Source organism: Oncorhynchus nerka, linkage group LG11 (genome assembly GCF_034236695.1).
Source record: "Oncorhynchus nerka isolate Pitt River linkage group LG11, Oner_Uvic_2.0, whole genome shotgun sequence".
Lineage (NCBI taxonomy): Eukaryota > Metazoa > Chordata > Actinopteri > Salmoniformes > Salmonidae > Oncorhynchus > Oncorhynchus nerka.
In genome coordinates this window covers 53,170,333-53,198,170 of record NC_088406.1, presented here as the reverse complement: position 1 = coordinate 53,198,170, position 27,838 = coordinate 53,170,333, and the positions used below count along the sequence as shown (strand labels likewise).

The window sequence follows — 27,838 nt, the reverse complement described above, 5'->3', positions numbered from 1 at the left end:
GAATTTTCCAAGCTGTTTAAAGGCACAGTCAACTCAGTGTATGTAAACTTCTGACCCACTGGAATTGTGATACAATGAATTATAAGTGAAATAATCGGTCTGTTGTACAGAATTGTTGGAAAAATGACTTGTGACATGCAAAGTAGATGTCCTAACCAACTCTCAAGAACTATAGTTTGTTAACAAGAAATTTGTGGGGTGGTTGAAAAACTAGTTTTAATGACTCCAATTTAAGTTTATGTAAACTTCCTGACTTCAACTGTGTGTGTGTATATAAATATATAAAAATTGCTCATAAGAGGGGGAGGGAGTTACCTAACTCCAACGTCCCTGGCTGCTGCAATGTTGCGCAAAGAGCTGTACCACACTCTTCTGTCCCGACGTTTACGCTGCCTTTCTGAGGGACAAACAGGAGGAAACTATTTGGGCCACGCACCCTTTCCCTGAGACAAATGCTTACATTTGAATCTATTTTGGACTTGGCTTATCTTGTTTTGGTTGACAACTAGAATAGTCTACATGTAAAAAATATATATATATATTATATATATATATATATATAAAAAACTCCCACTGTCCATCTCTAACGATCATGGACCCATCATGGCTCGATTCTGTTTATATTTCTTTAATCAGTATTCAATGATGCTAATAGTCTATGCGAGCGCACACAGCAACTCCAAAAATTATTCTCGCTGCATAATCCACACTGAATTCCCTATCCAAGAGGTAACAGAGCACCAAGTCTGGGACCAAAAGGCTTCTTAACAGAGTCTACCCCCAAGCCACAAGACTGCTGAACAGTTAATCAAATGGTGCAAATAAGCATTTCACGGTAAGATCTACACCTGTTGTATTCAGTGCATGTGGCATTTAAAAATTATTTGTAACCATCCGCAAATGTCAAATCAAATCAAACTCGTTACGCCAATTACAACCTTCAAATCCTGCAGGCCCATGAACAGATATAATGGGGGAGAGAATTAATACTTCCTAATTCATCGTTTCTCATCCAGCCTCATCAACAGCCTCTGGGGAACACGTTTCATGGCGGCCTCTTCACACCTCCAACCAGCAGGCAACCATGCATGCAGGCTTGTACTTCACACCCTCACATAGCATGGAGGGAAGGAGACGGAGAGGAATGAGCACCCATATCCCTCTACAGTAGGGCAAAATGACGTTGAAGAAATTCAGGTGCCCAACCAGAGTTTGGGTTTTTAGAGTCCGAGTCATTTCAAGTAATTTAGGTGGGGGTCGATGTACCTCACAATAACACCGTTGACCATCCTGTGCTTAAACAAGAGGGCTTGATAAAAAATGACAGATGGAGCAAGGGCAATAGCAAGCATTAAGCTGAATTATAATTCACTCATATACATAGAGATCATCATGCAGATGGGAAAGAACACGGCTAAAGTTCCAGGAAACTGTGATATTATAGACAGACAGTGCTTCTGATAAATGGTTAACTTCAGAGGAAATGAGAAAAACATTACACTGATTAGAGAGGGTGCCACATTTCATATTGTTACCCTTCTTGACTGAGGCTTGTCTTTGTGGCGTGTCACTAATAAAAAAAAATATGAAAAACGCACTTGGCATGGGAATGTGGCGAGGTGCTCTGAATACAGAGACTGGGTGGGCTAGGGCTGCTGCAGCTACACAACACAGCTATGCGATAAACCTCTCTGCATACACCGAGTAGTAGGCCTACAGCTCTATCGTACCTGACCAATCCCTCGCTAGAGAAAGTTTGGACTTTGGATCCTGGATACCAGTCTGGCTGGAATTAGCTGACACCATGACATTGGACAATAGAAGTGTTGTTCACTGTGCTACATACTATTTATATTGCGTTGAAATAGACATTACGAGAAACACAACACAGAGGTTGACATGATTTTTGAAAGTTAATAATTATGCTGTGGCTGATGTACTAAACCACCCAGACACATAAAATATACAGTCGTTCTGAACTGAGCTGCAGGACAAGAAGGAAACTGCTTAGGTGTCACCATGAGGCCATTGGGGATTTTAAACAGCTATAGAGTTCAATGGCTGTGATGGGAGAAAACTGAGGATGGATCAACAACATTGTAGTGACTACACATTAACCTAAATGACAGAGTGAAGAGAAGGAAGCCTATACAGAAAATACACATATACAGAATACAAATATTCCAAAACATGCATGGCACAAGTCACTAAAGTAATATTGCAAAGCCTAAATGCAAAGCCTTATGTTTGGGGCAAATCCAAAACAACACTCAGCCCCCTTATTTTCCAACATGCTGCAGCATTGTATGTGTATGCCTGACATTGGCAAAGACTGGGGAATTATTCAGGATGAAAATAAATGGGATGGAGCTAAGCACAGGCAAAATCATAGAGAAAAACCTGCTTCAGTGTGCTTTATACCAGACACTGGGAGAGGAATTCACCTTTCAGCAGGATAATAACACAAATCCAAATCTACACTGGAGTGACTTACCAAGAAGACAGTGAATGTTCCTGAGTGGTCAAGTTACAGTTTTGACTTGAATCTTCTTGAAAAACTATGGCATGACTTGATCTCCAACACCTTCACATAGCTTGAAGAATTTTTAACATAATAACGGGCAAATATTGCATAATATAGGTCTGCAAAGCTCTGATGAGACTTACCCAAGAAGACTCACAGCTGTAATCACTGCCAAAAGGTGTTTCTAACATGTATTGACTCAGGGGGGAATACTTATCTAATCAAGGTATTTGTGTGTTTTTTTTCTATGAATCTTTATAAAATCTTAGAATTCTTCCACTTTGACAGAGTATTTGGGTAGATCATTGACACAAAAAAAAATTATTTTAATCCCTATTTGTAATGCAACAAAATGTGAAAAAAAGTTAAAGGGGGCGTAGACTTTCTATAGGCACTGTACTAGCTAGAAGGTAAACCAGCCCTGGCAAGCCAGACCTTCAGCATCACTGTTAGCCTAATCTGTTCCTTTCACACACTAGCAACAGCGTTTGGTTCACTCCAGAGTGCTTCCGCTAAGGGCTAATGACACACAAAAAAAGCATGTTCATCACACCAGTAGATGTATGAGTAATGCACTGCTTGAACGTCAGAAGGGGCAAGGAGGACCGACAACATGGCACAGTCAGGTGTACTCAGTCAAAGAAGTGTTGCATTTTGGGAAAAAGAGGGGGAGTGGGGGTGAATGATGAATCACAGATCTAGGACAGGGTGTTAAAAACAATGAGGAAAAAGCTCAGAAGAGCACCGAGTTCCAGGTCTGTTGGGGAGATGTGTAATCTTTTAACAGCTGCTCAGGTTTAGAAGAGATTGGAGAGCCGAGCGAGAGCAGGACCCGGCGTCCATAAATTTCTGTGCTGGCCAGCATCCAGACAGCCAAGCAGAACCTGCCCACCGAACAAGGGCAATAACGACGCTCTCCTGCCTTCAACGTCTCAGCTCCAAATGTATTTTCCTGAAACTTAGTGCTGAAGTAAAGACGTACCCATAGGCTACACAATCCAACACTTACCGAGCATGCCCCAGGTCAAATCAGCCAGCAAAGAGATGATACTAGTGTCAGCTAGGTGAGTCAACAGTGTAGCCAAGCCTTTTCTGCTCAGAAAAAAAAACAGATACCTACTGAGTAACAGAAGAAAAACATTATAGACCCAACTATTGCAGCAGACAAAAGAAGTTGACAGGCAAAATTAATCTCGCCGGGGCACTCTATCAAGAAGACAGATGTGTTCAGGCCTAGTCAATAAAACCCACCCACCCACTCTCTGGCAGTTAATATGCATGGCCTACATTTTTTCACCCTCTTTCCAAATTCAAATGGACATCCCCTTCCTCTTTCCCCCCTCTCCTCTGCCTGGAGGTTCTGTTCCGCCGCTCCTTCTCATTATTTGTGGTTGACCCAATTTCTCCAGGTTTGATCCACTCCTGCAGGGCTGGGTGGGTGAGGCTCACTAGCCAGCAGACAGGTTGGAATGGCTGCTTTCACTGTGTCCGGCACCCACTACCCTGCCAGACTCAAACTCCATAGGGCTGGGATGGATCGTAGAAATAGACCTATTGAAACAGTTTAAGTCATTGACTTGTATAGGAATGTCTATTCTAGTAATTATATGGGATGGACAGACTAGATCTGCTCCCAGACAACTAGCTAGTTGACACTCAAGAGTCTAGGACAAAGCTGGATGGACACAGACCGAGAGCAGTAGGCTTATAAATAGGACTTCTAAACAGCGATTTCTTTTACATGTATCTTTTTATTTGACCTTTATTTGGGGGAGGCTTGGGCAAGTTGCTGTGGGGGGGGTGGGGGCTGTTGAAAGGGGTAGGGGTAGAGGTAGGATTCTTTGAAATGAGGTTACCCAATGTACTGAGCGCACAATCAAGTCCAGTCTATTTCTATCATAATAGGCTGATTGCAAGACAAGTCTTCCAAGTGCCACAGAAGCCAATACGGCCCCGGAAAAGAGTCCCAAATGGCACCCTATTTTCCTATGTAGTGCACACATTAAGGGCCCTGGTCAAAAGAAGCGCACTAAAAAGGGAATAAGGGTGTCATTTGGGATGCGGGCCCGGAATCAATGCAGTCGTCTTTGTCCCATTCACTCGCCCCTACTCTGTACCCTTCATTATCAGTCGTGGTGAAAACAAGATGGCTGTTGTTAGAATCAACACCAGTGTCAGCTCTGAGCTTGGCCCTGGCATAACCCAGGCACGGGGAGACGCAGTGTCAAACACACAGTCTGTTTATTTAGTGCAGTATCGCTGCTTTGTGCACACACACACACACACACACGATGACCATCCAAAAGGCATCAACCGTTTGATTTGCTACATTTCCCTTCGCCTGAACCTCTGTATACATGCATTACTCTGACTTGGCAAAATCACACACCCTAAGACGTGAGTGTGTGTGTAAGAAAATGTAAAAAAATGGAACACGAAAAACAGTGTCTTCAGAAAGTATTCACACTACTGGATTTATTCCACATTTTGTTGAGTTACAGCCTAAATTTAAAAAGGTATTATATTGAGATGTTGGGTCACTGGCCTACACACACACACACACACACCCCACCCATAATGGAATTGTGTTTTTAGAAATTGTTACAAATGAATTAAAAATTTAAATCTGAAATGTATTTAACACCTTTGTTATGGCATGCAAGAGAAATGCCATTATATCACTTAGGAGTCTAGATGTAATTTAGATTGCAGTGTATTTGCAAAGTTTTACTGATCCAATGAACCATTGCATTACTGTTCAAAGTCTGGTCAATTTATATATTTTCAAGTACATAACTATAGAGAACATACACAAATGATATGATAATAATCACATATGTGTGGGGGTGGGGGGCAGACACAGCAGGGGTTCAAACTGTAGAACGGATTTTATCAAACAAAACTATGCTACATTTGATCTCTGGGACCCTCAGGATGACAAATCAGAGCAAGATTACTCAATGTAAGTACATTATTTACCTTCAGAGGTGAATGTATCAAACCAGTTGTTGTTGTGTACTCTCCTCAAACAATAGCATTTCCCCCCCACTGTAATAGCTACTGTAAAATTGTATAGTGCAGTTAGATTAGCAAGAATTGAAGCTTTCCGCCCATATAAGACATGGACATTTTCTTGTTTACTTACAGCGTCATGCTAATCACATTAGCTCAACCGTGGGGAGGACATCGATCCCGTGGAGGTTAACAGGATTTCTGAATGACAACCTAATCTCTGTAGCATACGCATACAATTATCTGTAAGGTCCCTCAGTCGAGCAGTGCATTTCAAACACAGATTCAACCACAAAGACCAAGGAAGTTTTCCAATGCCTCACAAGGGCGGCACATATTGGTAGATGGGTAAAAATAAAAAGCAGACATTGAATATCCCCTGAAGTATGGTGAAATTCTTACTTACACTTTGGACGGTGTATCAATACACCCAGTCACTACAAAGACACAGGCGTCTTTTCTAACTCAATTGCCAGAGAGGAAGGAAACTGCACAGATATTTCACAATGAGGCCAATGTTTGAAACAGAGTTTAATGCCTGTGACAGGAGAAAACTGAGGATGTCTCAACAACATTGTAGTTACCTCACAACAATAACCTAAATAAGTGAAAAGAAGGAAGCCTGTACAGAATAAAAATATTCCAAAACATCCTGTTTCCAATAAGGCACTAAAGCAAAACTGCAAAAAAAAGTTAGCTTCATGTCTGGAATACAAAGAGTTACCTTTGGGGCAAATCCAACACAGTGTCACTGAGTACCACTTAATATTTTCAAGCAGGGTGCCGGCTGCATCATGTTCTGGGTATGCTCGTCATTGGCAAGGACTATGGAGTATTGTAGGATAAAAATAATACAGCTAAGCACAGGCAAAATCCTTGAGGAAAACATGGTTCAGTCTGCTTTCCAACAGACACTAGGAGACAAATTCACCTTTCAGCAGGACAAACCTAAAACACAAGGCCAAATATACACTGGAGTTGCTTACCAAGACCACATTGAATGTTCCCGAGTGGCCTAGCTACAGTTTGGACTTAAATTTGCTTGCAAATCTATGGCAAGACTTGAAAATGACTGTCTAGTAATGACAGAGCTTGAATCATTTTCAAAAGAATAATGTGCAAATATTGTAAAATCCAGGTGTGCAAAGCTCTTAAGAGACTTAGCCAGAAAGACTTGCAGCTGTAATCACTGCCAAAGGTGATTCTAACATGTATTGACTCAGGGGGTTGAATACTTATGTAATCAATATATACAGTGCCTACGGAAAGTATGCAGACCTCTTGACTTTTTTCACTTTGTTACGTTACAGCCTTATTCTAAAATGGATGAAATAAATACACCTCAGCAATTTACACACAATACCCCACGACAAAGTGAAAAAAGGTTTTAGTATTTTTTCATATTTAGAAAAATAAAGAACTTATTCACATTCAGACCCTTTGCTATGAGACTCAAAATTGACCTCAGGTGCATCCTGTTTCCATTGATCATCCTTGAGATGTTTCTACAACTTGATTGGAGTCCACCTGTGGTAAATTCAATTGATTGGACATGATTTAGAAAGAAACACACACAAACTGACACACCTGTCTATATAAGTTGTGCCAAGGTTGTAGCGTCATACCCAAGAAGACTCAAGGCTGTAATTGCTGGCGGAGGTGCTTCAACAAGGTACTGAGTAAACGGTCTGAACACTTATGTAAAATGTGATACTGCAGTTAATTTTTAATACATTTGCAAACATTTAATACAAGTTTTTGCTTTGTCATTGTGGGGTTGTGTGTTGATTGATGAGGAAAAAACGATTTAAATCTATTTTAGAATAAGGCTGTAACGTAACAAAATCTGGGAAAAGTAAAGGGATCTGAATACTTCCAAACACACTGTATTAGTGTAATTTTGTATAATTAAAAAAATATATATATATTGTTTAAGTTAGAAATGTTGTATTTTGTTTAGATCCTTGACAATTAAATCCATTTGAATCCCACCATGTAACACAACAAATGATGAAAAAGTAGATTTTGAAGGCACTGTACTTAATATCTGCCTGCACTCATGTTACCAGCTCCATCATGGACAAGCAAAAAACTCAACCGCACTCTGTGCATCGTCAATGGGCATGGATAAGGCAGACAACGTTGCGGCGGGCCTCGTCTCTTCACTTTGTTCACGGGTAAAGAAATGTCATCATTCACGTGTCAAGCAAGCACTCCCTTTGCTCCCTCTATACAAAAATACAGTTGAAGTCAGAAGATTACATACACTTAGGTTGGAGTCATTAAAACTCGTTTTCAACCACATTTCTTGTTAACAAACTATAGTTTTGGCATGTCGGTTAGGACATCTACTTTGTGCATGACACAAGTCATTTTTACAACAATTGTTTACAGATTATTTCACTGTATCACAATTCCAGTGGGTCAGAAGTTTACATACACTAAGTTGACTGTGCCTATTCTAGAAAATTATAACCCGAAAGGACGCTCAGCAAGGAAGAAGCCCTGTTCCAAAACCGCCATAAAAAAAGCCAGACTATAGTTTGCAACTGCACATGGGGACCAAGATCGTACTTTTTGGAGAAATGCAACATCTCAAGACATCAGTCAGGAAGTTAAAGATTGGTCGCAAATGGGTCTTCCAAATGGACAATGACCCCAAACATACTTCCAAAGCTGTGGAAACATGGCTTAAGGACAACAAAGTCAAGGTATTGGAGTGGCCATCACAAAGCCCTGACCTCAATCCTATAGAAAACTGAAAAAGCGTGTGCGAGCAAGGAGGCCTACAAACCTGACTCCGTTACACCAGCTCTGTCAGGAGGGATGGGCCAAAATTCACCCAACTTATTGTGGGAAGCTTGTGGAAGGCTACCCAAAACATTTGACCCAAGTGAAACAATTAAAAGGCAATGCTAGCAAATACTAATTGAGTGTATGTAAACTTCTGACCTACTGTGATGTGATGAAAGAAATAAATAAAAATATATAATTCTCTACTATTATTCTGACATTTCACATTCTTAAAATAAAGTGGTGACTAACAGACCTTAGTCAATTTCTTACTAGGATTAAATGTCAGGAATTGTAAAAACCGTAGTAAATGTATTTGGCTCAGGTGTATAAACCTCTGACTTCAACTGTATAAAAAATGCGAGAAGCAGAAAATGCTGCTTATCTAACCAAGATGGCTGGTGGCAGCAGTGCTGGTTCATATTGGAGCAGACCAGAGAGCCTGGCGCGTCTGTTGGTGATAGAACATGCGCCTCCTACCGCAATGGTACATCAAGATAGGACTTACAGAACCGAATTAGGTTATTTCTTCTGGTTTTTCCTTCCTTTCATGACCACTTTCTTATTAATTCTTCACAGCTAGTATACCTCTCGCTTTTTCAAATCAATAACTGCTGCAGTCCAGTAGTAAAATCCCAAATGTTTGTCTTCCACTTTTTAAATGGGGCAAAGGTTAACCAACCCACTCACCTTGTGCACAGCCTCAATCACACAGAACAAGAGGATCACTATACACAGCTCTGCACTGCCTACAGTACAATGATGTGTCAAACATCATGCAAAACAACTCAAAATCACTTTACATAACCATTGGGAAATGGCTTGCGTTGGGAAGAAGGCCTGTCTGTGACATCCATGTACCGTAGAAAAGCTAACTTTGCTAACATGCTTTTCACATCTGACCTACATCATACGATATTATCTTAGGTTTAGATTCCACCTTATGGTGGGCATATAGAACGGACAGGTAAGCCGGTATCATCTCTGTACAGATACAGAAGGGTATTGAAGAAAGCCTGTTGTTGACTGACTTCTAAACTGAATATGGAGGTCAGACAAGCGCTATTAACCCGTGCCGCCTCCTTGCCCTCTCCCTGCTCCGGTGGGTGCCATCCAAGTGGCACAACAATGTAAACGATGGTCTTAGAACAAACTACCAGATTTGTTAAGTCAAAACATAGTCTAGGAAATCATCTCCAAATTCACTATCTACTCGACTCACAATCATAGAATTCTAATTATATGGTTTTAACACAATGGGTCTCACCTATGACAATCTTCACTGAAAGTAAGCTTTGGGGCAAGAAATGCAAATGGTGGGGAACTCAAGAGAACATTTAATCAAATCATCTCACAACAGGTGGAGGCATTCCTTTTCCCTACGGCCTGTCCTTCAACAGACAAAAGATTACGTAAAAGCCAATCAGTAACATACAATGCATTTGGAAAATAATCAGACCCATTTACTTTTTCCACATTTTGTTACGTTACAGCCTTATTCTAAAATACCCCATAATGACAAAGCAAAAAATTTTTTTTTTTTTTTTTTTTTAAATTAAGTAAATATCACATTTACATAAGTATTCAGACCCTTTACTCAGTACTTTGTTGAAGCACCTTTGGCAGCGATTACAGCCTTGAGTCTTCTTGGGTATGGCACTACAAGCTTGGCATACCCATATTTGAGGAGTTTTACCAATTCTTCTCTGCAGATCTTCTCAAACTCTTCCAGGTTGGATACAGAGCGTCGCTGCACAGCTATTTTCAGGTCTCTCCAGAGACTCCAGTCTTTGGTCCGGTCCACTCAAGGACATTCAGAGACTTGTCCCGAAACCACTCCTGCATCGTCTTGGCTGTGTGCTTAGGGTCATTCTCCTGTTGGAAGGTGAACCTTTGCCCCCCCCCAGTCAGCGGTCCTGAGCGCTCCGGAGCAAGTTTTCATCAAGAATCTCACAGCACTTTGCTCCGTTCATCTTTCCCTCGATCCTGACTAGTCTCCCAGTCCTTGCCGCTGAAAAACATCCCCACAGCATGATGCTGTCACTACCATGCTTCCCGTAGGGATGGTGCCAGGTTTCCTCCAGATGTGACACTTGGCATTCAGGCCAAAGAGTTCAATCTTGGTTTCATCGGACCAGATAATCTTGTTTCACATGGTCCGAGTGTCCTTTTAGGTGCCTTTTAGCAAACTCCAAGTGGGCTGTCATGTGCTGTTTACTGAGGAGTGGCTTCTGTCTGGCCACTCTACCGTAAAGGCCTGATTGATGGAGTGCTGCAGAGATGGTTGTCCTTCTGGAAGGTTCTCCCATCTCCACAGAGGAACTCTGGAGCTCTATCAGAGTGACCATCGGGTTTCTTGGTCACCTCCCTGACCAAGGCCTTCCCCCCCGAATGCTCAGTGTGGCTGGGTGGCCAGCTCTAGGAAGAGCCTTGGTGGTGGATGATGGAGGCCACTATGTTCTTGAGGACCTTCAATGCCCTCAGAACAGCCTCAATTCATCGGGGCATGGACTCTACAAAGTGTCGAAAGTGTTCCACGGGGATGCTTGCCAATGTTATCACCAAATACTTCCCACCGTTGTGTCAAGCTGGTTGGAAGTCCTTTGGGTAGTGGACCATTCTTGATACACACGGGAAACTATTGAGCGTGAAAAACGCATCAGTATTGCAACTCTTGACACAAACCGGTGTACCTGGCACCCATTACCACAGGGTTCCCAAACCTTTTCACTCAGGCCACCCTTCCAGCATTGGGGAACATTTTGCGCCACCCCTGTGTGCGTGCCACATTTATTTCTATGGGCACAAGCATGGTTCATGACACACCCCTCTGGTTGGCAGAGAGAAAATGTTGCCGGTTTAAAGCCTATTTCAAGCAATTCTACCCATTTTGGCATGGGCTGCAGAGAACATTCTACATTTTGCAATGTATAATGTGTATTCATGTGACATTTGAGTGACTACAACATTATAAATAAAATCTATGGGCTAAAAAACATTAGCTGACATGGGTTAGTTGATCCAGACATTTCTTACACGTTTAAAAGCTCTCGAACGTATGCAATGACTGACCAGACAAGAGGAACTGATGATGCACTACCCAATTTTGAAAGTGCACACCTTGTGCATTCTACTATTACAACTTTCAAGAGTATCTTGGAAGCCGGGCTGAGTTGCAAAAAAATAAATACAATTTTAAAAGACCCCCACTCCCCGCCAACACAGTTTGGGAACCACTGCACTACCATGCCCCCGGTTCAAAGGCACTTAAATCTTTTGTCTTGCCAATTCACCCTCAATGGCACAGATACAGTGGGGCAAAAAAGTATTGTCAGCCACCAATTGTTTAAGTTCTCCCACTTAAAAAGATGAGAGGTCTGTAATTTCCATCATAGGTACACTTCAACTATGACAGACAAAATGAGAAAATAAAATCCCAAAAATCACATTGTAGGATTTTTAATGAATTTATTTGCAAATTATGGTGGAAAATAAGTATTTGGTCAATAATAAACATTTCTCAATACTTTGTTATATACCCTTTGTTGGCAATGACAGAGGTCAAACATTCTCTGTAAGTCTTCACAAGGTTTTCACACACTGTTGCTGGTATTTTGGCCCATTCCTCCATGCAGATCTCCTCTAGAGCAGTGATGTTTTGGGGCTGTTGCTGGGCAACACAGACTTTCAACTCCCTCCAAAGATTTTCTATGGGGTTGAGATCTGGAGACTGGCTAGGCCACTCCAGGACCTTGAAATGCTTCTTACGAAGCCACTCCGTTGCACGGGCAGTGTGTTTGGGATCATTGTCATGCTGAAAGACCCAGCCACGTTCCATCTTCAATGCCCTTGACTGATGGAAGGAGATTTTCACTCAAAATCTCACGATACACGGCCCCATTCATTCTTTCCTTTACACGGATCAGTCGTCCTGGTCCCTTTGCAGAAAAACAGCCCCAAAGCATGATGTTTCCATCCCCATGCTTCACAGTAGGTATGGTGTTCTTTGGATGCAACTCAGCATTCTTTGTCCTCCAAACACGACGAGTTGAATTATATTTTGGTTTCATCTGATCATATGACATTCTCCCAATCTTCTTCTGGATCATCCAAATGCTCTCTAGCAAACTTCAGATGGGCCTGGACATGTACTGGCTTAAGCAGGGGGACACGTCTGGCACTGCAGGATTTGAGTCCCTGGCGGTGTAGTGGGTTACTGATGGTAGGCTTTGTTACTTTGGTCCCAGCTCTCTGCAGGTCATTCACTAGGTCCCCCCCGTGTGGTTCTGGGATTTTTCCTCGCCGTTCTTGTGATCATTTTTACCCTACGGGGTGAGATCTTGCGCGGAACCCCAGATCGAGGGAGATTATCAGTGTTCTTGTATATCTTCCATTTCCTAATAATTGCTCCCACAGTTGATTTCTTCAAACCAAGCTGCTTACCTATTGCAGATTCAGTCTTCCCAGCCTGGTGCAGGTCTACAATTTTGTTTCTGGTGTCCTTTGACAGCTCTTTGGTCTTGGCCATAGTGGAGTTTGGAGTGTGACTGTTTGAGGTTGTGGACAGGTGTCTTTTATACTGATAACAAGTTCAAACAGGTGCCATTAATACAGGTAACGAGTGGAGGACAGAGGAGCCTCTTAAAGAAGAAGTTACAGGTCTGTGAGAGCCAGAAATCTTGCTTGTTTGTAGGTGACCAAATACTTATTTTCCACCATAATTTGCAAATAAATTCATAAAAAAATCCTACAATGTGATTTTCTGGATTTTTCTCTCATTTTGTCTGTCGTAGTTGAAGTGTACCTATGATGAAAATTATAGGCATCTCTCATATTTTTAAGTGGGAGAACTTTGACAATATTTTGCCCCACTGTACACAAACCATGTCTCAACTCTCTCAAAGTTAAAGAAGGATTTTAAGCCCGTCTCCTCCCCTCCATCTACACTGATATAAATATATTTAACAAGTTGCATGAATAAGGGATCATAGCTTTCACCTGGTCAGTCTATGTCATGGAAAGAGCAGGTGTTAATGTTTTGTACACAGCATATAGGCTACAGCATACAATATTACTAACAGGAGGAGAGGTGACAACTCATGACAAAAAAATCTTTCAGCTAAATTTGTTAGACATCGTTTCCAGTCGGGAATAAATTCACTTGGTACGTCTGCTTCACTTACCAAAAATCTCCCCGTTTTTGGCATACTCTGTCACCAAGTAGAGCATGTTCTTGGTCTCCATTACCTGTGAAAAAGGGAAGGAAACAATGAGTAAGCAATAAGCACAGAGCAAAACAGATTAAGGCCAACCTCAGCAATGACCTTGCTGCTGTTAAGATGTAAATTCATCTGATAATCCTCGTGCATAGATTCCTGGAAGTATTATGCTGGCTGACGTGGGTGTACTGAGAACAGCAGAACAGTCTTAAATGAAAGGATCATAAAAGAACAAATGAATTAATACAAACTTGCATTGATCAGCAGAGTAAATGTTGCAAATGTCACACCGTAAACGCTCATATATGATGCTCACAGCAAAAAAAAGAATGCTTTATTCTTTGGAATTACAAAAATGACACAAATATGGAACACATGAGAGAATGGGAACGAAGTTCTGGTTGAATGGCTCCGCTATTCCCAGTAGAGAGAGGGTACTGATAGTGCCAGAGGTGTGTGTGGGAGGACACCAGGGCAGCATCCCAAATGGCACACTATTCCCTATGTGCACAGCATCCCAAATGGCACACTATTCCCTATGTGCACAGCATCCCAAATGGCACACTGTTCCCTATGTGCACTTCTTTTTGACCAGGGACCTATGGGAAGTAGTGCACCACATTGGGAATAGGATGCCATTTGGGACGTGACCTAGAATTAGCCAAAGAAAACAAAGGGTTGGGGCGGCAGCGTAGCCTAGTGGTTAGAGCGTTGGACTAGTAACCGGAAGGTTGCGAGTTCAAACCCCCGAGCTGACAAGGTACAAATCTGTCGTTCTGCCCCTGAACAGGCAGTTAACCCACTGTTCCCAGGCCGTCATTGAAAATAAGAATGTGTTCTTAACCGACTTGCCTGGTTAAATAAAGGTAAAATTAAAAAAAATATATATATAAACACATTATTATTATTAACACAAACGCATCAGATACATTCACATAGAAATCCCACAAAGTGGTTATTTCATGTAAATTCCCATCTGGGCTAACTTACCCTTTACTCTGCACCATTTCTGACCAATATGCCCCTGTCTCCATGACTTTACCAAAAACCCTGTAGGGATAATCAATGTCACTTATCCCAGTGCTTTCCATAACATGCCGATCACATGGCACTTACTATCCAAATTCTGTCACAGTACTTGGTCAATGATGCAAATGGAGAAATTACATGGATTGTTATCCCATGCAAATATCAACATTATAGCCTACAACTTCTCTGAGTTGTTGAGAACGCTTGATGGGGACAAATAGGCCATATATTGATGAAGGTGGGGATGAGGAGTTCATTGGAAACAGTGAAGAGCTGTGTATGTGACTGTGGGAAACTTGGGCCTCTGAGTCCGCTGAGGGGGCATCCTGTGAAGCAAAGACCCCAAGACAAACTGAACGGGGGGTTGTTTGGAGATGAGAGAGCCGATGCCAAGCCTACTGCCCTCTGTTTATGAGGCCTGAAAGGAAATGACTAATTGACCCATGCCGTTTGTATGGAAGAGCTGTTGGAAATAATGATACACTGTGATTACACAGCAAAAGCCTGGACCAGAGCCATTTGGTTGTGTAATAATAATTAACTGCTATTCACATTCCCAACGACCAAAGTGACCTAAAGTCTTATGTAAAAAAAGTGAAGTCTGGGGTGGGATTTTCGGGATGACTGGTAGAGGACCTCCTCTGATTGTGGCGCTTGACAGCTGAACATTGCTTCCCCCCCCTGCTATTAACACGAGAGGCTGAACACTACAATACAGTTTGTGTGAAATTTTGTTAAGCACCTTGACACGTTGCTTGGTTGGTTAGTTATTAACTCCGTCAGACGTCACTTCTGATATCTATGAAGGTCTAGGACTGTGAAGGCCAGGTAGATTGGAGATGTTTGCTCACCCATTAGAAAATGTCCTGAATGACCATAGGCATTGCACATTTATACAAAAACCCAGGAGGAACAAATAAAAATGGATTATATTTTGAATACTGGTGTTTTAAAAAAAGGAGAGGTTTACCTGGTACAACTTGATGATGTGCGGGTGGTCCAACATTTTCATGATCTGTACCTCCCGGTAGATCTTCTCCAGGTTCACAGCATCTAGTTGGCTCTTGTCGATGATTTTAATGGCAACCTGTAGAACACAGAATACAGTGATGAGTCCCTGGACAAAACATTCAAAAGGATTCCCTTGAGGTCTTTTTTGTGTAAAGGAATAATAATATATATATATTTTTTTTTATGTGTAGGCATACATTTTAAAGTGTTGCTTAAACTGAGGCAGATAATTCTAAGAAAGTACAAAAGCAAAAGCGGTAAGCAGTAGGCCTAGCTCTCCCTAATATAATCCCACAGCACTCTTAAGTTCTTGCAAGGCGAGCACAGACAATAAAACTCAAACGCTATCCTTTGCACAAAAAACTGTTTGCTAGGGGAAATCATAAACAGCTTTTATATTCTGTCATCCACACTGGGTGAGAGGTAAGGGGGGGCAGACACGAGCAGAAGCTGCTGGAAAACAGGCAATTTCTTCATCCTTGCAAGAGTTGATTAACAGTGTCCATGTCATGATAACATGCAATATCCCAAGCCTCGCTCTCTCATAAACAGCATTTCATCACCACCAGGACTTGAAGAGATACAAGTGTCTGCAAGCCAAGCTCTGGAGTAAACGAAAACGAGTGGAGGCCTTTAAATCATTCTACTCTAATCTTACCCAATACAATGCTTGATTACATCCATATCACAGCACTAATGCTCCCTCCCTCTTCGTTATGAACAGAAGACATGTCCATCTTGATCACACCTACATCATTGCGCAAAATGGTACGCAGCATTATCTGGATGTGTTCAACATTCACCTCCTGCTACCATTTCTGTCAAGCCGTCTACGCATATTGTTTGACGCATACGTTCAATATTTCCAATGTATGCATCACACAGAAGGCACTGCAAGGCAAACGCAGTGTTCCATTGGAAATTAATGTACTTCTGGTGTACCAAAACACAAAGACGCTTTCGGAGTAATGAGGCGTTAGGCCTACTGCCAGCCTCTACAAGGAGGTCAAGTAAGGTCGGGGGCATTCTTGAACTGAGGACCTACTGACCACAAGATCACTAAGACGATATGAGTAACGAGAGAGATTTTAAATCTTGAAAAGTCAAGAATCCAGGAGAGTGGGCTGCTGCTAATACCATATCCAAGCGGTTAACACTCAACAGGGGCTGACGGATTTGCTTTGCAATTACTAGTTATGTACAGAGTAGCCCCATAATGGACTAAAGGAGCCTAACGATACTCATTATAATCCAAGGACCTAAAAATATTCTAGTTAAAGGGGAAATGGCTTTGGAAGCCAAAACAGACAAATACTCCAACTAAATGTGAATTGATTCTCAAATGCGGTACGGTTATAGAAACATAAATCCCCCTACTTTCAGATCACATCAAAATAATTCCACAAATACACATACACTCTACACAGTTGCAGCCAACGGTATTTTTCATTGACAACACGTTTGTGGCATACGTCTTCTGTTTACATACAGGTGTGGAGACGCATATACAGTACCATTCAAAAGTTTGGACACCTACTCATTCAAGGGTTTTTCTTTATTTTTAATATTCTCTACATTATAGAATAATAGTGAAGACATCAAAACTATGAAATAACACATATGGAATCATGTAGTAGCCCAAAAAAAGTGTTAAAATATATTTGTAAGCTATGCAACCTATTATTAAAATGGCTATAAAAGATACTTTTAGATTTGTATAATTTAGATACAAACCACGACATTGATTTTGAGATATGAAGACTTATTATAAAATTAAATGAAACTGTTCCACGAAAATGTGCATCTGAATAATCACAACTGGCACGCAGATCAGTAGAAATGGTACGACTTGACACTCCAAATGGAAAAGGTTGCCGACCGCTGGTGAAGCCTATTACCAGCAACTTCAGGAGTGCAAGGGACAGAATCTGGTCAAGAACAGTTTTTTTTCTTCTTCTTGTTAGGCTATAGTGATCTCTGGCTCCCTGTTGTAATGTATGTCTTTTTAAATCGCAGTGCCTAAAGCGTCAGACAAGCTCAGTAGCCTATGTATAGTTGATTTTATTGAAATATAGGGTGTGTGCCTATATATGGAAACATTTGTCACCATCTGGATGTCACCTTGACATGCCAATTAGTTAGCGTAACGAGTTTGTATCGAGGTTCTTCCCACTGTTTCGCTTCACCGGGCAGATGTATCATGTTGCTGGCAGCAGCTAACGTAGCCAATTTGTTCCATCCCACTTGATTATATTTTGAGTAGGATAGCAGCCTACACAAAACAAATAACTTGTAGTATTGGTAGTCACCGTGATACAGTCTACTGCTCAATGAGAGTTTGCAATGCAAGCAGGCAACACAACATCACCGGGCACAGTGTGTCCTTAGTTCCTGCTTGCCGGCTAATGCCGAGCCCTGCTGTCCTGCAGTAAGGAGAGGGAAGTAGCTAGATTGTGTGGCCAATATCATGCCAGGATGACAGCTAAAGCACATTTATTGTAGTGATTTTTACCGAAAATGTACAACTACGGCATTAATATCTACATAAAAATAAACAATTACCCCGATAGAAATGGAATGACTCTCTCAAGTCCCAACTTTGGCAGACAAGTTTCTAATTGTCATTGAACTCACAAGAATAAATTAGCTAGCTGGTGAGGGCTCATTAGCACAACTGACTGAACTGAATCCGTTCGTCCCCATTCAACTCTTGCTGCATGACGTGCGTCATACATTTTGGGCACCTGGCGTCTCCGTATAGCCTCTCCCAGTGCCCTACCTGTGCTAATTACCTAGCTAGAGTACCAGTTAAAAGTTCGGACACACCTACTCATTCAAGGGTTTTTCTTTATTTTTACTATTTTCTACATTGTAGAATAATAGTGAAGACATCAACACTATGAAATAACACATGGAATCATGTAGTAACCAAAAAATCCAATCAAATTTTATTGGTCACATACATGTGTTTAGCAGATGTTAATGCAGGTGTAGAGAAATACTTGTGTGAAACAAATCTAAATATATTTTATATTCTTCAAAGTAGCCTCACTTTGCCTTGATGACAGCTTTGCACACTTTAGGCATTCTCTCAACCAGCTTCACCTGGAATGCTTTTCCAACAGTCTTGGAGGAGTTCCCACATATGCTGAGCACTTGTTGGCCGCTTACTTCCTTCTGTGAATAATCAAGTACGTGTCCTCCCTCCAGATTGACAGGAGCGCTCCAAACAAAAAGACAATGAATAAATTGACAACTCGTAAATGGAATGAAATCATAATTTTAATCACATGTGTAGTCTACTGTAGGTTGTGCACTCTAAAAACAACGTGTCCACATCTACAATAACAATGGTAAGACTAGAATAATAATACACTGCTCAAAAAAATAAAGGGAACACTTAAACAACACAATGTAACTCCAAGTCAATCACACTTCTGTGAAATCAAACTGTCCACTTAGGAAGCAACACTGATTGACAATACATTTCTCATGCTGTTGTGCAAATGGAATAGACAACAGGTGGAAATTGTAGGCAATTAGCAAGACACCCTCAATAAAGGAGTGGTTCTGCAGGTGCTGACCACAGATCACTTCTCAGTTCCTATGCTTCCTGGGTGATGTTTTGGTCACTTTTGAATGCTGGCGGTGCTTTCACTCTAGTGGTAGCATGAGACGGAGTCATCCAGGATGGCACTTCAATGCGAGTTGTGGCAAGAAGGTTTGCTGTGTCTGTCAGCGTAGTGTCCAGAGCATGGAGGCGCTACCAGGAGACAGGCCAGTACATCAGGAGACGTGGAGGAGGCCGTAGGAGGGCAACAACCCAGCAGCAGGACTGCTACCGCCGCCTTTGTGCAAGGAGGAGCAGGAGGAGCACTGCCAGAGCCCTGCAAAATGACCTACAGCAGGCCACAAATGTGCATGTGTCTGCTCAAACGGTCAGAAACAGACTCCATGAGGGTGGTATGAGGGCCCGACGTCCACAGGTGGGGGTTGTGCTTACAGCCCAACACCGTGCAGGACGTTTGGCATTTGCCAGAGAACTCAAAGATTGGCAAATTCGCCACTGGCGCCCTGTGCTCTTCACAGATGAAAGCAGGTTCACACTGAGCACGTGACAGACATGACAGAGTCTGGAGACACCGTGGAGAACGTTCTGCTGCCTGCAACATCCTCCAGCATGACCGGTTTGGCGGTGGGTCAGTCATGGTGTGGGTCCGCACAACCCTCCATGTGCTCGCCAGAGGTAGCCTGACTGCCATTAGGTACCGCGATGAGATCCTCAGACCCCTTGTGAGACCATATGCTGGTGCGGTTGGCCCTGGGTTCCTCCTAATGCAAGACAATGCTAGATTGGAAGACAATGCATGTGGCTGGAGTGTGTCAGCAGTTCCTGCAAGAGGAAGGCATTGATGCTATGGACTGGCCCGCCCGTTCCCCAGACCTGAATCCAATTGAGCACATCTGGGACATCATGTCTCGCTCCATCCACCAACGCCACGTTGCACCACAGACTGTCCAGGAGTTGGCGGCTGCTTTAGTCCAGGTCTGGGAGGAGATCCCTCAGGAGACCATCCGCCACCTCATCAGGAGCATGCCCATGCGTTGTAAGGAGGTCATACAGGCACGTGGAGGCCACACACACTACTGAGCCTAATTTTGACTTGTTTTAAGGACATTAAATCAAATTGGATCAGCCTGTAGTGTGGTTTTCCTCTTTAATTTTGAGTGTACCTCCATGGGTTGATAAATTAGATTTCCATTGATAGTTTTTGTGTGATTTTGTTGTCAGCTCATTCAACTATGTCATGAAAAAAGTATTTAATAAGAATATTTCATTCATTCAGATCTAGGATGTGTTATTTTAGTGTTCCCTTTATTTTTTTGAGCAGTGTATGTCTACTAAATATAATGTTGAATCCACCCTTAAGAAGTAGTAGTAAGTAGTAAGACGATTATTACAACAACAAAAAATGTGTTCACGGTTTATGTCCTTAATTGTCGGTTACACGATTCTACGATAATTGTGCCAGCCCTAACAACAAGTTATTTCTCCCTTGCCCATCGAAACAAACATTACTTTATTTTACAAGTTTTAACTAGCACCATGCTGCTCTTTTTGCAAGCTAGCAAGCATAAACTAAAAAGCTGGGAAGGGTGTATCAGGAGGACTGACTGAACCGAATCCATTAAGCTCCACCCGACTCAACTGCGCAACATGTCATCAATTTGGGCACTAGGTGTGTCCATATAGCCTCTCCCTAATCCACCCCTCTTCCGTCTGTTTCCATAAACAAGCGATGTAACATGGAAATACGGCCGTGTTTGAAGCCTAACCCTATAAAAAGGTGTGTAGTAATTTAACCTTTTTTTAAATTTTATTTTATTATTATTTCTTGCCGATATGAAAGATAAGTTCCTTATGTTTCCAGAACTGTACCACAAGGATGCGTGTTAACATTTAGAGCAAGCATCGGGGCTCAACAAAAAACTCACCCATTCATTACATTCTACCGTCAAAGTCACTAAAGCAGATTGCTCTCAAACTCTAGGCGGCATTCTGCCTTCTCCCTACAGTTTTCAGCCATGCATACGTTTTGCACAGATCAATAAAGCTATGGTTGCCTCCATCTGATGAAATGTCACTCCTGCTACACTTCCTGAGTTACACACAGGTGTTCGGAGTATGCTAGATACCGTAGCTAATTAGCACAGGTGGTCGCCTCGTCTTCCGTCTGTTTTCCATGAACAAATAACATTTTATTTGTCACATGCGCCGACTACAATACATGTAGACCTTAGTGAAATGCTTACTTACAAAACCTTAACCAACAATGCAGTTAAGAAAAATAAGTCAAAGATAAAACATTAAAGTAACAAATAATTAAAGAGCAGCAGTAAATTAACAATAGTGAGGCTATATACAGAGGGTACCAGTAAAGAGTAAATGGGTGGGCCTGGTCTGGGAAGCCATTTGATTAGCTGTTCAGGAGTCTTATGGCTTGGGGGGGGGGGTAGAATAACAAGTGCTGTAGCATGGAGATATGGCGTGTAGAATGGCGCCGGAGGGGATGGCTGACGTTTTCCGCGCTCCTAACCAATTGTACTAGTTTGTTAGTTTTTCCGCGTTGTTTGTAACTTATTTTAAAAACGTATTTTGTACATAATGTTGCTGCTACCATCCCTTATGACCGAAAACAACTTCTGGACATCAGAACAGCAATTACTCACCTCGAACTGGAAAAAAAAATATTTAACGAGTCCGACATGAAGGATATACTGCTTTCTCAGGAACGGGCCCAAATCCCTGTCATTTGCGTGAAGAAAAGACGGGGGAAAAAGGGCAGAGGTCGGGCTGCCTTCTGAGAATTCGTAGGCGAGTGAGTAAACTCCCACTGCTATCCGTTCTATTGGCCAAAGTGCAATCATTGGAAAATAAAAATGGATGACCTACGGTCAAGATTATACTACCAACGGGACATTAAAAACTGTAATATCTTATGTTTGACCAAGTCGTGAACGACGACAGATAATATAGAGCTGGTGGGATTTTCCATGCATCGGCAGGACAGAGAAGCTACGTCTGATAAGACAAGGTGCGGGGGAGTGTGTCTATTTGTCAATAACAGCTGGTGCGAGATGTCTAATATTAAAGACGTCTCAATGTATTGCTCGCCTGAAGTATTGCTCGCCTGAGGTAGAGCACCTTATGAAAAACTGTAGACCAAACTATCTACCAAGAGAGTTCTCATCTATATTATTCGTAGCCGTCTATTTACCACCACAAACCGATGTTCCTGAATCCCGCTTACAAGCAAAAACTAAAGCAGGAATTACCAGTGACTCGTTCAATACGGAAGTGGTCAGATTACACAGATGCTACGCCACAGGACTGTTTTACTAGCACAGACTGGAATATGTTCCGGGATTCATCAAATGGCATTTCGGAGTATACCAGTCATCGGCTGCATCAATAAGTACATTGACGTCGTCGTCCCCACAGTGACCGCAAGTACATATCCCAACCAGAAGCCAATGATTAGAGAAAACATCTGCATTGAGCTAAAGGCTAGAGCTGCCACTTCAAGGAGTGGGACACTAATCCGAACGCTTATAAGAAATCCCGCTATGCCCACAGACAAACAAAGCATCAATATAGGATTAAGATTGAATCCTACTACACCGGCTCTGATGCTCGTCGGATGTGGCAGGGCTTGAAAACTATTACAGACTACAACGCGAAACCCAGCCGCAAGATGCCCAGTGACGCGAGCCTACCAGACGAGCTAAATGCCTTTTGTGCTCGCTTCGAGGCAAGCAACACTAAAGCATGCATGAGAGCACCAACTGTTCAGGACGACAGTGTGATAACGCTCTTGGTGAGCAAGACCTTTAAACAGGTCAACATTCACAAGCCGGCGGGGCCAGACGGATTACCAGGACGTGTAGTCAAAACATGCGCGGACCAACTGGCAAGTGTCTTGCCTAACATTTTCAACCTCTCACTGACTGAGTCTGTAATACCTACATGTTTCAAGCAGACGACCTTGGTAATGTGCACAAGGAAGCAAAGTAACCTGCCTACATGATTACTGCCCATATCACTCACGTCAGTAGCCATGAAGTGCTTTGAAAGGCTGGTCATGGCTCACATCAACAGCATCCTGCAGGATACCCTAGACCCACTCCAATTCACATATCAACCCAACAGATCCACAGTTGACGCAATCTCAATCGTACTCCACACTGCCCTTTCCCAACTGGATAAAAGGAACACCTAAGTGAGAATACTGTTCATTGACTACAGCTCAGTGTTCAACACCATAGTAGTGCCCACAAAGCTCATCACTAAGTAATGGACGCTGGGAATAAAACACCTCCCTCTGCAACTGGATTTCCTGACAGGCCGCCCCCCAGGTGGTAAGGGTAGGCAATATCACGTCTGCTACGCTGATCCTCAACACTGGAGACCCTTAGAGGTGTGTGCTTAGTCCCCTCCTGGTCTCCCTGTTCACCTACGACTGCGTGGCCAAACACAACTCCAACACCATCATTAAGTTTGCTGATGACAACAGTGGTAGGCTTGATCACCGACAATGATGAGACAGCCTATAGAGAGGAGGTCAGAGACCTGGCAGTGTGGTTGAAGGACAACAACCTCTCCCTCAATGTGAGCAAGACAAAGGAGCTGATCGTGGACTACAGGAAAAGGCAGGCCGAACAGGCCCCCATTAACGTCGACGGGCTGTAGCAGAGCGGGTCGAGAGTTTCAAGTTCCTTGGTTTCCACATCCCCAACAAACTGCCATGATCCAAACACACCAAGACAGTCGTAAAGAGGGCACGACAACACCTTTTCCCCCTCAGGAGACCGAAAATTTGGCATGAGTCCCCAGATCCTCAAAAAGTTCTAAGGCTGCACCACCGAGAGCATCCTGACCGGTTGCATCACTGCATGGTATGGAAACTGCTCGGCCTCCGACCGCAAGGCGCTGTAGGGGGGCGGCCTAAGGGTAGTGCGTACGGCCCAGTACATCACTGGGGCCAAGCTTCCTGCATTCCAGGACCTAAACTCTGCAAAAAAAAAAGAAGCGTCCCCTTTTCAGGACCCTGTCTTTCAAAGATTATTTAGATTTTTACAAATTACTTCACAGATCTTCATTGTAAAGGGTTTAAACACTTTCCCATGATTGTTCAATGAACACGCACCTGTGGAGCGGTCGTTAAGACATTAACAGCTTACAGACGGTAGGTAAATAAGGTCACAGTTATGAAAACTTAGGACATTAAAGAGGCCGTTCTACGGACTGAAAAACACCAAAAGAAAGATGCCCAAGGTCTCGGCTCATCTGCGTAAACGTGCCTTAGGCATGCTGCAAGGAAGCATGAGGACTGCAGATGTGGCCAGGGCAATAAATTGCAATGTCCGTACTGTGAGAAGCCTAAGACAGCACTATAGGGAGACAGGACAGACAGCTGATCGTCTTTGCAGTGGCAGACCACGTGTAACAACACCTGCACAGAATCGGTACACCCGAACATCACACCTGCGGTACAGGATGGCAACAACAACTGCCCAAGTTACAGCAAGAATAAACAATCCCTCCATCAGTGCTCAGACTGTCCGCAATAGGCTGAGAGAGGCTGGACTGAGCGCTTGTAAGCCTGTCATAAGGCAGGTCCTCACAAGACAGAGGTCGACCGATTAATCGGAATGGCTGATTAATTAGGGCCGATTTCAAGTTTTCATAATCGGAAATCGGTATTTCTGGACACCAATTTGGGCCCCAATTTTTTTTTTACACCTTTATTTAATCTTTATTTAACTAGGCAAGTCAGTTAAGAACACATTCTTATTTTCAATGACGGCCTAGGAATGGTGGGGTAACTGCCTTGTTCAGGGGCAGAACGACAGATTTTTACCTTGTCAGCTCGGGGATTCAATCTTGCAACCTTACAGTTAACTAGTCCAACGCTCTAACCACCCGCCTCTCATTGCACTCCACGAGGAGCCTGCCTGTTACGCGAATGCAGTAAGCCAAGGTAAGTTGCTAGCTAGCATTAGACTTATCTTATAAAAAACAATCAATCAATCATAATCACTAGTTAACTACACATGGTTGATGATATTACTAGTTTATCTAGCGTGTCCTACATGGCAATACTGTGCGTATTGTTGCTCCAATGTGTACCTAACCATAAACATCAATACCTTTCTTAAAATCAATACACAGAATTATATTTTTAAACGTGCATATTTAGCTAAAATAAATCCAGGTTAGCAGGCAATATTAACCAGGTGAAATTGTGTCTGACTGAGCGATGGTAAGCACCAACAGGCTCGTAAGCATTCATTCAAACAGCACTTTCGTGCGTTTTGCCAGCAGCTCCTTGCGGTGCTTCAAGCATTGCGCTGTTTATGACTTCAAGCCTATCAGCTCCCGAGATTAGGCTGGTGTAACCGATGTGAAATGGCTAGCAAGTTAGCGGGGTGCGCCTAATAGCGTTTCAAACATCACTCGCTCTGAGACTTGGAGTAGTTGTTTCCCTTGCTCTGCATGGGTAACGCTGCTTCGAAGGTGGCTGTTGTCGATGTTTTCCTGGTTCGAGCCCAGGTAGGGGCGAGGAGAGGTACGGAAGCTATACTGTTCCACTGGCAATACTAAAGTGCCTATAAGAACATCCAATAGTCAAAGGTTAATGAAATACAAATGGTATAGAGAGAAATAGTCCTATAATTCCTATAATAACTACAACCTAAAACTTACCTGGGAATATTGAAGACTCATGTTAAAAGGAACCACCAGCTTTCATATGTTCTCATGTTCTGAGAAAGGAACTTTAACGTTAGCTTTCTTACATGGCACATATTGCACTTTTACTTTCTTCTCCAACACTTTGTTTTTGCATTATTTAAACCAAATTGAACATGTTTCATTATTTATTTGTGGCTAAATTGATTTAAAATAAGTGTTCAATAAGTGTTCATTCAGTATTGTTGTAAATGTCATGATTACAAATAAATAAAATGTTTGTTTTTTTAAACCGGCTGATTAATCGGTATCTGCTTTTTTGGTCCTCCAATAATCGGTATCGGCGTTGAAAAATCATAGTCGGTTGACACCTACAAGACATCACCGGCAACAACGTCGCCTATGGGCACAAACCCACCGTCGCTGGACCAGACAGGACTGGCAAAAAGTGCTCTTCACTGACTACTCCCGGTTTTGTCTCACCAGGGGTGATGGTCGGATTCGCGGTTATCGTCAAAGGACTCTGGAGCGGGATCGATTTGGAGGTAGAGGTTCCATCATGATCTGGGGCGGTGTTGCACAGCGTCATCGGACTCAGCTTGTTGTCATTGCAGGCAATCTCAACGCTATGCGTTAAAGGGAAGACATCCTCCTCCCTCATGTGGTACCCTTCCTGCAGGCTCATCCTGACATGACCCTCTAGCATGACAATGCCACCAGCCATACTGCTCGTTCTGTGCGTGATTTCCTGCAAGACAGGAATGTCAGTGTTCTGCCATGGCCAGCGAAGAGCCCGGATCTCAATCCCATTGAGCACGTCTGGGACCTGTTAGATCGGAGGGTGAGGGTCAGGGCCATTCCCCCAGAAATGTCTGGGAACTTGCAGGTGCCTAGGTGAAAGAGCAGGGTAACATCTCACAGCAAGAACTGGCAAATCTGGTACAGTCCACGAGGTGATGCACTGCAGTACTTAATGCAGCTGGTGGCCACACCAGATATGGACTTACTTCTGCTTTAACCCCCCCCCCCCCCCCCCTGGTTCAGGGACACATTCAATTTCTGTTAGTCACATGTCTATGGAACGTGTTCAGTTTATGTCTCAGTTGTTGAATCTTGTTATGTTCATACAAATATTTACACATGTTAAGTTTGCTGAAAATAAACGCAGTTGACAGTGAGAGGAAGTATTTTTTTTGCTGAGTTTATATACTAGGCGGTGTCTGGGGAAAGCCCCAAAAAATGTCAAAGACTCCAGTAACCAAAGTCATAGACTGTACTCTCTGCTACCGCACGGCAAGCGGTACCGGAGCGCCAAGACCAGGACCAAAAGGCTCCTTAAAAGGTTCTAAGCACAAGCCATATGACTGCTGAACAATTAATGAAAAGCCCACTGGATCATTTACATTGACACTCCCCCTCCATTTGTTTTCTACACTGCTGCTACTCATCATTTATTATCTATGCATAGTCACTTCACCCTTATCTACATGTACAAATTACCTCAACTAAACTGTAACCCCACACATTGACTCGGTACCGGTACCTCCTGTATATAGCCTTGTTATTGTATTGTGTTACTATTTATTATTGTTATTTGGTAAACTCTTTCTTCAACTGCACTGTTGGTTAAGGTCTACAATTGTCGTATTTGGCGCGTGTGACAAATAAAGTTTGATTTGATCAATTTAACCTTTTGGAAATCGCTGATACGAAAGATACGGTCATTACGCTCGTTAATGTTCAGATTGAGTGTCAGTGCACTTAAAACTCCCTTGCACAGAAGATGCCTTCGTCCAAAGACTTATGTGTAATGTAATGGAAATGAGAGTCATGATCAAGGACTATTAGCGTCTGTGAATAGTGTACACAACAGCTACACACTGATTGTCCCAAGAAGAGGCAACAAAGTTATATTTTTATTGGGTTATGTAACCAATGCATTAACCCATGTTGCATTCCCTAGATATTTATATGATTGTTTACACCATGGTTGTTTAC

The 27,838-nt window shown here is 42.6% G+C and overlaps 1 protein-coding gene across 2 annotated transcripts in view; it reads right to left on the bottom strand.

Moving 5' to 3' along the window:
* sik2b (salt-inducible kinase 2b) overlaps positions 1–27,838 on the bottom strand; it is a 64,723-nt gene that overhangs the window by 34,233 nt on the left and 2,652 nt on the right. For both annotated transcript variants that reach the window (XM_029673237.2, XM_029673238.2), the window contains exons 2-3: positions 15,548–15,664; positions 13,513–13,576 (exon numbers count right to left, since the gene is read on the bottom strand). In XM_029673237.2, coding sequence (XP_029529097.1) covers positions 13,513–13,576; positions 15,548–15,664 — 181 coding nt within the window. The remainder of the gene's footprint in view (positions 1–13,512; positions 13,577–15,547; positions 15,665–27,838) is intronic.